Source organism: Numenius arquata, chromosome 6, assembly GCF_964106895.1.
Source record: "Numenius arquata chromosome 6, bNumArq3.hap1.1, whole genome shotgun sequence".
Lineage (NCBI taxonomy): Eukaryota > Metazoa > Chordata > Aves > Charadriiformes > Scolopacidae > Numenius > Numenius arquata.
Genome location: NC_133581.1, coordinates 31,560,035 through 31,572,552, shown reverse-complemented (window position 1 = coordinate 31,572,552; position 12,518 = coordinate 31,560,035). Strand labels below are relative to the sequence as shown.

The 12,518-nt window shown below is 40.9% G+C and overlaps 1 protein-coding gene across 1 annotated transcript in view; it reads left to right on the top strand.

The window, feature by feature from the left end:
* The window catches only part of SYNE2 (spectrin repeat containing nuclear envelope protein 2), a 197,690-nt gene that overhangs the window by 69,319 nt on the left and 115,853 nt on the right, over positions 1 to 12,518 (top strand). The window contains exons 42-49 of the mRNA XM_074149900.1: positions 783 to 1,095; positions 1,844 to 2,008; positions 2,804 to 3,160; positions 3,669 to 3,803; positions 4,641 to 4,802; positions 6,199 to 6,345; positions 10,220 to 10,375; positions 10,753 to 11,018. Coding sequence (XP_074006001.1) covers positions 783 to 1,095; positions 1,844 to 2,008; positions 2,804 to 3,160; positions 3,669 to 3,803; positions 4,641 to 4,802; positions 6,199 to 6,345; positions 10,220 to 10,375; positions 10,753 to 11,018 — 1,701 coding nt within the window. The remainder of the gene's footprint in view (positions 1 to 782; positions 1,096 to 1,843; positions 2,009 to 2,803; positions 3,161 to 3,668; positions 3,804 to 4,640; positions 4,803 to 6,198; positions 6,346 to 10,219; positions 10,376 to 10,752; positions 11,019 to 12,518) is intronic.

Below are 12,518 nucleotides of genomic sequence, written 5' to 3'. Positions count from 1 at the left end.
TTATCCTGCTGTACTTTAAAGAACTATAACCAGACTTTATTTATTTGGATTTGTTTGTGTGAGACCATATTTTCAAATGTTGGCATTTAAGTTCCATCTGGAAAAATATCTGCGCTTCGTTACTAAATGTGAACATACAAATGTTATTTTGTCTCACTGATCACAGTTGTATAACTCCTGTGAACAAAAGCAACCGGTTCACCTGCAGCAGATCAGTATGCACACTTATAAAGCACACAAATCGAAATCCAATGTCAAGGTCAGGAAAGTAGGCACTGGACTGTGCTAACGTGACCCATATTGCATATGCTGGTTTTGTTTGTCTGTATCTCTAAAACACTCCCCCACCTCCATCTCAACCAGTGCAACGTGTATCTTCCACAGAACATTCCCTTTCAGGAGACTATCAAGAGACGTTGTCAAGGAAAATAGATTCATAGACATATTGTCATTTTTAAATGGACCTTCTGGTGTAATGAAAAGCGGAAAAATACAGAGCATAAGCATCACATCTCAGATGCTGGAAACTATGGGTTTATAGGTTAAGGTTTAAGAGGGTTAATTGCTTGTTCTGCATTTAAGTCCAGTTCAGCAGCAATAACTTAAGTGTTTTTCATCAGCTTGAAAATTCTGGTCTAAAGCTGATCAGTAATTTAAAACCTGAAGAAAGGTATTCCGTATGCTCAAGTTCATTCTAACGGTTGACTTGTTCACAATTTGACATTTTCTAGGTGATGAGTAAAATTTTTTAAAATACTATTAAACGCAGTATTTTTTCTTAGCCCTCAGGAGCAACTTCAGCTCAACGAGGAGCAATATGAGCAAAGCAAAGAAGATCTGAGACTGGCTCTAACTGAACTGGAGAAACAGCAACAGAAAATAGGTTTTGCCCTTCAGCCTGGTTTGCAGGAGAAGCAAGCTCAGCTGACAAACTATGCTGACCTCTTGCAGAAAGCAGAAGGCTTAACTTCCCGATTTAAGGAATTGAAAAGCCGGGAAGATCACCTACAGGATCGCACTGGAGATCCCTGCTTCACAAAGGTGGAATGGTTGGAATTAAAACACCAGCATGAAAATCTGCTTAGCCAGCTACAGGTTGGAACCTCCCTCTTTCCTTAGGAGATTATTGGTATACTTGTTGATTGCAGTTCTTACTGTTTGCCTGTAGTGTCATTCAGCTGGCAAGTTTATGGGTAAAACTGGGAGTGGGGAAGGTTCCTCTGTAAAAGGGCGGGGAATTCCCCTCTCTCTGTCACTATGCGAAAAAGAGCACCAGAAGCTCATATTTTTCCACCGCCTTGTGCTTTGCAGAGGGGTAAATGTTTAAACAACTGAGACCTAGGTAAGTGTGAAGAATAACATTTTATACTTGTATAAACAGATTCAGATATCTATAATATGAAGCATTTGTTCCTGTAATCTCCAAGCCATGGTAGTTGTTTTTTTTTCCTTTTGAAAGGATGAATGGCTTTTTCTGCATCTTGTTTGTTATTGGTTCCACCCAGTTTAGTGCAGATTGCATTTGCACTTTATGTGGCATTCTACATCTAATCTTTCATCCATTTTGAATAGAAAACATCCCTTTTAGAAGTATATTCTTATGGAATGATAACTCCTCTGCTTCCTCTACTGATGAAGATTTTGTTCATGGTGGAATCCATGATGTGCAAGGGAAGAGGGGCAAGATATTTTCTGTGCACCTGTGGCTAGCTGGGTATTTTCTGGGAAATGAGCAAGGTTTTTTTGTGCTGCTGAGGTCCAAGAAAAGCTGTGGCAGTCTGTGGAGGAGTTATATATGTTTAAGTTAATGGTGGACTAATCCTAAAAACTCCTTGGTTTCTAGACCATAGTGCAGACATTGGAAAATCATGTTCAAGAGCACCAGCAGTTTCAGGATATGGTAGGAGGCCTGAGCACTGATCTGAAAACTCTCTCTGAGAAGCTTACTGATTGTGAAGGTTCAGCAATGCAACAACCATCAGCTGAGCAAAACCAGTTGAAATCACAGGTATGTTGCAGGTTTTGCATCATGGAGAAAGTGGGTCCGTGCCCTAAGGGCTTGTAGAGACCATCACATTTATTAAAGAGAGTTCCTAATGGTGTCAAACTGAAAAACTAAGAAGCCTTTCTAAAATATAAAGTGTATCTGGTCTTCCTTTTATCAAGATAGTTGTAGGCCTAAAATCACTCTTAATGAACTGAATGGACCTTTACTGGCAGCTGAACAGAAGCTAGAATTGTCTTAGCTCAAGCACACAGTCTTCTTCAGTGTTGTTGGTTAGCTTAGGAAAGCTTAGGAAAATGTCAGGGAGCCAAGTTCAGCTTTAAGAACTGTCCTTCATGCATAAGTAGACATACTTTTGCACTTTGATGGAATGGATAACAGTCTTGTAGCTGTGAGCGCAGAGAGCTACTGAAAGCTGAAAACATAGCTCAAATCTGGAACACTGCAATTCCCCTTCCTCCAGAATTTGCTATACCTCTAACAAGTAAAAAGGAATAGGAGAGGGGAGTTGAGTTCAGAACTTGGAAAGATTGCTATGCACCTCACAACATACTATCTGGTTATTTTATCATTGACATAATGCTTACAGCTTCAGGTGTCCTCTGTTCACAAAAATGGCTGGCTAAAATCACTGGTTTAGTATTTGATTTTCTGCAGCAAACAGGTCTGCATGCACTTTTCAGCACAGTTTATTGTTCACAACAAATATTTATGGTTTTAGTGATTTGCTTTAGATCTTAGTAGTAAGTATATTGAGTGAAGATACTTGTCAATAAAATGCTTTCTTCATGTTTAAAGGAACAACAAGCACCTCTTAGTCAATGCGAAGACACGTTAAAGAAGATTTTGGTTTTAGCAGAAACTGTTAAACAAAACACCTCTTCACCAGGACAGAAGTTTATTAAGGAAGAGATAGAAACACTTCAGAGTGAACACAGGAGTCTGGAAGAAAGACTTGAAAATGTCAAGCGAAAGGAGGAAAATGTTTTCAGTAAAGCCCTTGAGTTAAAAGATGAGCTTGGTAATGAAATACAAATGGAAGATAAGGCAGATGCAATGCTGAAGAGAGAGATACAAATCACTTCTGATACTCCTGTCACTGCAGAAGAGAGCCCCACAGCAGTGGAGTTCAAGGAGTCTTTGGAAATTCATGATGTGAGCATATTTGTTGACAATAATGGCAGTGGAAAACTGGTTAGAGAGTCATCTGTCTCTCAAATGCCTTTTGTATATTGCATCTTATATTACATCCTTAATTTCATTAAAATTAAGCCTTCTGTAAATATACATGTGTAAATCAAAGATGTGGAGAACCCCTTCAACTTGTTATAACAAGTCTGTAACAAGCCAATAATGTGTATTCAAAACTGGAGTTTTCCATTTAAACACAACCTGCATATAGCTTCTCTTGTACGTAATTAGAGCAGGTATCCTTGGTAAGGAAACAAAGAGATAAGGTGTATAGATGAAAAAAATTGCAGATATGCCTCTGCCAAAGAACTTGGAGAGCTTCTTTAAACCAGTAAGACTTGTTTAGAACTGCAGCACAATATATCTCCTGTTTGTTTTCATAAATAACATCAGATCTCTGAATGGCAAGAATTATTAAAATGTAATGTTTACAGTCACAAAAGCAGGTTTTCTTTTATATCATTTCTCTTAGGGTCAAGATGTAAATGGAAATATGTCAGAGAAAGAGAAGCAAAATGATTCGTTTTTGGAGGAAAGCAGCTTTTTGTCAGACAGTCCATTGCAGGGTGTCTGTCAAAGCAAGGACAGACTGGGGCAGACTGTTCAGGTACCTGACAAATATGTTCTAATACATATCAATATATATATGTATGTTTGTTTGTCTGTCCCCTAGAAATGCATATGTAATTCCTTAAAATTTGTAGTCTTACAGAGGCTTATTTTCCTTATCTGATGAAAGGAATGATAAATTATGTTCTCCGAATCATCCCCTCAGCTTTGCTCACTTGAAGTGTGCAAGAGATCAATCCGATGATCTCTATAAGCCCCGAGGGCTTGGACCCCCTTTATCCATGATGCAAAACCTGCAACATACCTGTAATTTCAATAGGTTTTGTCACCTGCATGCACAAGGTAGGTAATGAGAGGTCACTAACCTGGAACCACTGATCTTTAGGGGGACCTCAGGACCTTCACACTGTAAATGACTTCATGTGTGCAAAGCTGAGGGAACGATTCGGAGAATGCCCTCATTGACCTGAACATTGAGTGGTAACGGTAGCTGGGAGAGATGACCATCAAAATATCAGAGTGGAAACCATTCATATTGGGATTCCTGGAGAAGGAGCAAGATGAATAGTTAGAGTTGCCAAATATGTCTAAGCAGAAGCTTCTATGACAGTATTAAAAAATCATGTGAGCACTTACTCCTGTTTGGTTTGTCCTGCAACTGTTTCATAGTGATTAAGGTCTTGATACAGCAAACTGATCTGAGTAGGTGTTTCCAAGAGACCCTGGGTTTGGGTTACCTCAGCCTTTTCCTTCATTCATTAAGCTAAGCTGAAGATAGAGTAGACAGTTTGTGGAATGTGATGTTCCTTAGTAGACTTAGATTTTTGGACTGTGACTTTTGCTGGTTGTAAACACTTTGTATTTTTCAAATCAGGGGGAGGTTGATAAAGAGAGCCCAGGTATGGACAAACGTGATAGGGTCCAAGAGGACGTTCTGGACAATGCGGCTCAGAGTGGTGAAGCAGAACTGGAAAGGCATCAGGATGGTGTTGGTATTGAAGGTGTTGAAACAAGAAAGGAAACCCATTCAGCAGAGGTAACTGGAACATGAGATTACACAAGAGTGATTGAATTTGAGGGTACATGTATACAGTTTAGTTGCAGTAGAACATAGTACTACTAAGTAAATAAAAAAACCCCTCAAGTTACACCAGGCTATTTTTGTCTGATGTGCTGTGTACTTAGTATATGTTAACTCTGAAACCTTTCTTGTACATTTAAAATTAGTATGGAGGGATTTTACTTTTTTTCATTCCTGTGGGCTGCCACAAAGTGGTTTGCTGAGGATATTGCATTCCAAGTCACCTGGAGGTATTGTGAAGTCTTCTTACCATTTTGCTTAAATACTGTTATTTTGCTTGAGTCTTCTTGATTTATTTAGATTTCTTCTGTACATATTTACTTTGCACATATGAAATTGCATTTGAAATGCTGTGTCCTGTGTGCTGCACCCTGGGACAATGGGAACTTCAACAAACCAGGGCAGCGTTTTGGAGCTGGAGCCGTAATAAGTGGGAAGAGGCTAAGTTCTTGTTGGAGTTGAAAAGGCTAACAGGGGTTTTGTTGCTGTAATCCCCTCCCTGAAGGGGTTTTGTAAAGAAGACAGAGAAGACAAATTCAGTTGTAGCAAACTGTGTGAGATGCTGAAAGCAGTGTAGTTGTGACAAGATGGAGCACAGCGTGCACTCATGAGCTTGCTGAGAATTGGGGTTCATTTGTTCATCCCGAGTTGTGGGTGGGCTACTTTCGGTGTATATCCTATCTGACTTGCAGCCACTAGCTCAGATATCCATGCAGCATGGATAAGTCCCTAATGCTGTGTTCTCCACCGTGGTCATGCTGTAAGGATTTGTTATTCTTTATTTTGTGTAGGTGGCAGTTGCGTTTCATCTGTCCCTAGATGATAAACAAACTCAGGCAGAACTTTACAGTCGGCAAATACCTCGACATGTATATACGGCAAATACCTCGACATGTATATACAGCAAATGCATGGGCTGCCCATGGAAATATTGTGCCTGGTAATTGGCTGGATGTCTGACCACAGATTCGCTGTCTACAGTACAAGTTTGGAGCCTCAGGAAAAAGCTAAACCTTTTAAAAAATGCATTCAAGGCTGCATCCAGGGGTACATAGTTCAAGGTCCATGCTTAGAATAACACAACATGAATAGTGTAGTTCAGAGGAAGAACAGTTGCAATCTGCAATTTTTCTAAAAACTTACAACAAAATTACAGCACTGCTTCTTCTAAATGGTTTCCTTTGCCATAACCTTGCCCACAATAAATTATGAGGTGTAATTGTGGTTTTCCTCATCTAACTGTAATTATGGGCTTAGTAACTTTGTCATCTCAAGCACTGTAACTACTGTTCAGCAGGCTTGATTAGGGCTTTTTAGTTACTTGTTTCTTTTGGTTTTCTTACACCAAAAGGAGAAATGTAGTGATGCCGGGAATCAGTCATACAGAGAAGGTGTAGAGCAGGTCCAACAAATGGTGTGCCAGAAGAGTCAAGTACTAAAATCTGCAGCAGCTGAGAAAGATGGTCTGGAACCTAATCCCCCAGTTTCTGCGCATGAGGTAACCCACATTTTCTTATTTCAAGCTACATTTGTCAGAGTCACTGAATTTTTGTTTCCACATGGCCTTCAGCTGAAGTTCTGTTATAAAAGAACAGGCATCAAAATCAAGACCATTGTGTATAGTTCTGCTTTCTATCCATGGTAGATTTGAATTTTATCCAAAGTGCTAGCCACATCATATTTTTCAGTGGATCTGTTCAAAAGAGCACTATTGGTTTTCAGAGCCATCATAAACAGTCTTTATTTCGTGATTTTAGAGTTTCTCTTTAAATTGTTAAGCAATACAACTTCTTTCCATGTTATTATAGTTAGCTGTGATAGACTTTGCCATCATAAGGAAGGCAGATCAGAAAACTGAAATCCAAAGGTGAGATCAGAAAACTGAAATCCAAGGGTGATCCAGCATAAGAAAATAAATGAAATAAAATAGAGAAAGGAGAATCAATAACAAAGTACATTACTAAATGAAGACTCTTCTTAAAGAGTAAGGGTGTTAGATCACAAGTGCCCCATGACTGCTGATCCTTGGTCACCATGTTCATAAACAGAAGGTAGGCCCAGATCTAATCTTCACAGTTAAATCTATAGGCAGGTCCACAGCTGGCGTATCCATTGGCAGGTCTTACCTGGGACTTGCACATCTACTCTAACTGGAAACCGCAACAAAATCTCCCAAACGTGTTGGGAATCAGAGGAGGTCCCTGCTGACCGGAAGCTAGCCAATGTTATTCTGATTTACAAGAAGGGGTTGAGGGCAGACCCAGGAAACTATAGGTTAGTCTAATCTCGGTTCATGGAAAAACTATGGAGAAGATCATATGGGGTACTATTAAAAAGCATTTAAAGAACAAAGCAATCACCACAGAATTATAGAATCATTTACGTTGGAAAAGACCTTTAAGATCATAGAGTCCAACCGTTAACTTAGCACTGCCAAGTCCACCACTAAACCATGTCCCTAACTGCCACATTTACACATCTTTTAAGTACCTCCAGGGATGGTGACTCAGCCACTTCCTTGGGCAGCCCATTCCAACGCTTGATAACCCTTTCAGTGAAGAAATTTTTTCCAATATCCAACCTAAACCTTCCCTGGTGCGACTTGAGGCCGTTTCCTCTTGTCCTGTTGCTTACTACTTGGGAGAAGGGACTGACCCCCCACCTTGCAACAACCTCCTTTTAGTATCTAATAAGGTCTTCCTTGAGCCTCCTTTTCTCCAGGCTGAGCAATCCCAGCTCCCTCAGCCGCTCCTTATAAGACTTATGCTCAAGACTCTTCACCAGCTTTGTTGCCTTTCTCTGGACACGCTCCAACCCCTCAATGTCATTCTTGTAGTGAGGGCCCCAAACCTGAACAACACTATGCGAGGTGTGACCTCACCAGTGCTAGGTACAGGGGATGATCACTGCCCTAGTCCTGCTGCCCACACTGTTCCTGATACAGGCCAGGATGCTGTTGGCCTTCTTGGCCACCCGGGCACACTGCTGGCTCATGTTCAGCCCACAGTCGACCAACACCCCCAGGTCCTTTTCTGCCAGGCAGCTCCAGCCACTCTGCCCCAAGCCTGTAGCGCTGCAGGGGGTTGTTGTGATGCAAGTGCAGGACCTGGCACTTGGCCTTGTTGAACCTCATGCCATTGGCCTCGGCCCATTGATCCAGCCTGTCCAGATCCCTCTGCAAAGCCTTCCTACCCTCAGGCAGGTCGACACTCCCACCCAACTTGGTGTTGTCTGTGAACTTACTGGGGGTGCACTCGATCCCCTCATCCAGATCATTGGTAAAGATACTAAGAGAACCAGCCCAAATACCGAGCCCTGGGGGACACCACTTGTGACCAGCCGCCAACTGGATTTAACTCCATTCACCACCACTCTCTGGGCCTGGCCCTCCAGCCAGTTTTTCACCCAGCAAAGGGTACGTGAGTCCAAGCCATGAGAAGGCAGTTTCTCCAGGAGAATGCTGTGAAAAATGGTGTCAAAGGCTTTACTAAAGTCTAGGTAGACAACATTCACAGCCTTTGCTTTGTCCACTAAGCAGGTCACCTTATTATAGAATGAGATCAGGTTTGTCAAGCAGGACCTGCCTTTCATAAACCCATGCTGACTGGGCCCAATTGTCTGGTTGTCCTGTACGTGCTTCGTGATGGCACTCAGCATGATCTGTTCCATGACCTTCCCAGACACCGAGGTCAGACTGACAGGCCTGTGGTTCCCCAGATCCTCCTTCCAGCCATTCTTGTATATGGGCATCACTATGGGAAACACTAAAACTATTGTGTGGGGAGATTTGACACTATCTACGTGTCTGTGTGACTGGGGAGGCAGTGCCACGGTGTACGTTGAGAACGTCGTACAAACCAGCGAAACATGTACGCAGCACTCTTGAGGTTTTTCTTAGTGTCAGAGCACTTAACTTTTCTGTGTGTTTTAAAGCATTTATATTTCAGTTTGGTAAAGTGGATTTCGTCCTCTGATGGCTTAGTTGAGTTTTTCTGGTTACTTCAGTTCTGTGGCACTCCAAAGTCTCTTAAGATGAAATCTTATTTCTGAATTGATACAGCTGTTATGGGTGTGTATACAGAGAAGTGGAAAAGTTCTCCGATTGACTGTTTCATGAGTGGTCCCCTTCAGTTTTGATTGAACATAACCCAAAATGTTCAAATAAATAAAATTATTCTTTTCTGATAATATCTACAATATGCTACAATATACGTATTTCCCACACTTGTAAGCAGGTATATTTTGGATAGCTCATGACCCATAGAGAGAGAGATGACAATGACTGCTTAGTGATATGGCTGCAGGGATAGCTGGCTGCTTCCTGGTAAAATAGTATCAAAAGTAGCAATACAGTAAGTTTATCAAACAAGAATTTCTTCTGTTCCTCATTTGATATGTTTGTACCATGGAGAAGCTCACGCTACAGTCAGATCTGTGTATTTGTATGCATTCACTCACATAAAGTCTATACGTGGAACAGATCACAGTTTACACCAGACACAGACAGGTACTGGGCAAAGGGAAATACAGAAAGATTTTTTTAAGATATTGCCATGGAACCCAATAAGCCTGTGACATTTCATTTATGTTTTTGTCTGCAATAGCTGAAGGTGATTTAGAAGATTGTTTTACATCTGAACTGGGGGTGGCTAAGAGCATCCACTTGGGCAGTGACCTCAGCTCAGCTGGTGGGCTGTTAAACCTGGCCACACCACAAATGACTTGTCCTTCTGTCATTGTGGGACTCAATGGCAGTGCCAGGGACTGGCTCTGGAGTCCCTCATTCCCTTCCTCCCCACCCCGATTGAGACATGGCTCCATAACGCTCTCATCTTATCCCTGATTTTGGGTAGCACTTGTGGCAGTAGCAGCCATGGCTTTGTGTCACAGCCAAGCTGCTTCATGCGTGAGTCGCCCCGTGAAGAACAGTTGGAGAGATGGTCCTGGTGAAGGACACAGCAGTATATCAAGGCGGGTGCTGAGCAGAAGGAATGTGGATGTGAGGAGAGGTTAAAGGTCCATGAATGTCTAAGGAGGAGGGGGAGAAGACAGGATAGACCTGTGAATTTATCAGTAGCAGAGGTGGGTGCAGGGAAGATGTTATTTCAAGGTGGGAATATCAAAGTTTCAAACTTAAAATGATGGGCAGAGATTTCATAGCTATCTGAGCACTGCTTGCAAGCCAGCGTGACTGCAGAGGTTGGGGTTAGTGATGGAGGTTCCAGTCTCTGGGTCCTGGTTGACCCACAGAGGCTGTGGGGGAAGCAACAGCAGGATTTAAGTATGCCTTAAACATGTGAAGCAAAGTTTTGCAGTCAGAAAATTTGTTACTTTAGGACCTTTGGAAATAAGAATCCTGTTTTGCATTGTAGGACACAGGTGCAGAAGTGGTTGTCCAGAAGGAACTATTTCCTGGACTGCAAGTAAACACTGAATATTCTGAAGAGGAAGAAAAGGTCAATGAGCTGAAAAATGAAGTAGCTGAACTGGATATTGTGCTCATAAATGAACAACTAAAAGAGCTGGAGGTATGGAAATTGCAAAGCCATTCCTCTTTGTTAATGGAGTGATACACTTACAGAATTATGATTCACTTAGCCAAAACAAAATTGTTGCATGTACCCTTATGATTAGTCTACCTTGCCTACCAGATAATCTACAGTCTTCCTTAATGCAAATATGTCCATGTAAATACCGTATTTTGTACTGCCCTTCTAGATCGCAGTAGTAGATACACCTATGATTGCACGCGTGCTTCCATGATGTGCACAGGCATGCTCGTTTGCATGCGACTGAGCAAGCGTATGTTTGTAGATCTATCAGCATTTAACTGTAGTTTGTGCTAAAAGCAGAAAGTGTTTAAGATCCTCTTCTAATTCTCCCTCTTTGGTGGCCTTGATTGCAGAATTTACAAACTGAACTGGAAACATGGAAAGCAAGATCTTTGTGTCCTAGTCAAGAAGCATTTCCCAATGCAACAGGATCAAACAGAGCAGAGCTACAAACCCCCGAGCCTGTGGTGCCCTGCTGGGACAGGCTGCTTCAAGAACTAGATGCTGTTAAGGCAGTGAAGCAACAACAGTACTGTTTAATTAATGAGTACCAGAAAAATCTGTCTGCTGTGCAGTCCTCAATGAAAAATTTGTCCACAGAAAAAGATAACATAAAAATGTAAGTAGAGTTGAGCATTTCTGTTAAGGTTGCAGAACAAATATGGTCCTAGACTGAGTTTTGTGCCATAATTCAATTTTGCTCAGACAAGAGTACGGTGTTTTATCCATCTTGTTATTGTGTAGGTAGCAAGAGAATTCTCATAGGTTTGTAAATTTAAACAGCCTTCAACAGACACATTTCTGGTGGTTCTCCGCTGTCCTTTAGCAACATCTACTCTTTTTATTTTTTAGGCAAAAGAAAGAAATGATTGCTGTGCTAAAAACCTACCTAAAAGCCATATGAAAATACTTTTGCTAAAATATCACAGATGTGAAATACTCTTTTTTCTTTAAGGACTTATGTTCTAATTCTTTTCTGAGCAAAGTATCTTATTACTCTGAAAATTAACCTTATTTGATAGGAAGAATTCTGTGGCAATAAATAAGTCTACAGTACCAATTGATTGTTCAGCCTGGAGAAGAAAAGGCTCTGGGGAGACCTCATAACAGCCTTCCAGTACCTGAAGGGAGCCTACAGGAGAGATGGGGAGGGACTCTTGATCAGGGAGTGGAGTGATAGGACGATGGGTAACGGTTTTAAAATGAAAGAAGGGAGATTTAGATTAGATATTAGGAGGAAATTCTTTACTGTGAGGGTGGTGAGACACTGGAACAGGTTTCCCAGAGAGGTGGTAGATGCCCCATCCCTGGAAGTGTTCAAGACCAGGCTGGATGGGGCTTTGGTCAACCTGGTCTGGTGGGAGGTGTCCCTGCCCATGGCAGGGGGGTTGGAACTCGATCTTTAAGGTCCCTTCCAACCCAAACTATTCTATGAATTCAGAAGTAACCAATGCACACAAAATATTTAGTACTTTTTATGAATTAGCCTTCAACACGTGGAGCTAGTCTGTGGGTCCTAATGATGTATTACAATAATTCAAAAATCTTTAAAAAAATCAATAAAATTGTTAATTTACAGCAAAGAGATTGAGAAAAAATGGAATTAAAACCTAGTTGCTAAATGTATTTTAGGTGGGAATTTCAAAATACTCCTGGAAATAAGATGAGTAGGTAAATTCCTCCGAATTAATTTTGAATGAATGGGAATTTTTTAAGTTTTTCTCATAATTTTGATCTTCATTTTAAATCAGAAATTACAATAAAATGCTGTTATTTTACATGGAGGTGTTTTAACACTATTGTTGATTTTGAAAAAATTTTTAGTTTAACTTTAAAGGGAGGCTACATTTCTTGAGGAAATGATGCATGCTATATTAGTATATACTGTAGTTTTAGAGAATATAGATTATTATGTGCCTTTCCTGCAGAGATACCTAGAAATAACTAATGCTGTACAGATAAGCAAGACATAATGGTACTGCAGTGGTGGTTAGGAGATTTGTGAGAGAATATTGAAAGATACGTGTGATTAAGTGAATAAAGTGCGTGAATTGTTCTCTAAACAGTGAAATTCTATTTTTAAAATGTGTCTAGGCAATGTTTTAGGGGAGTTTTTGGT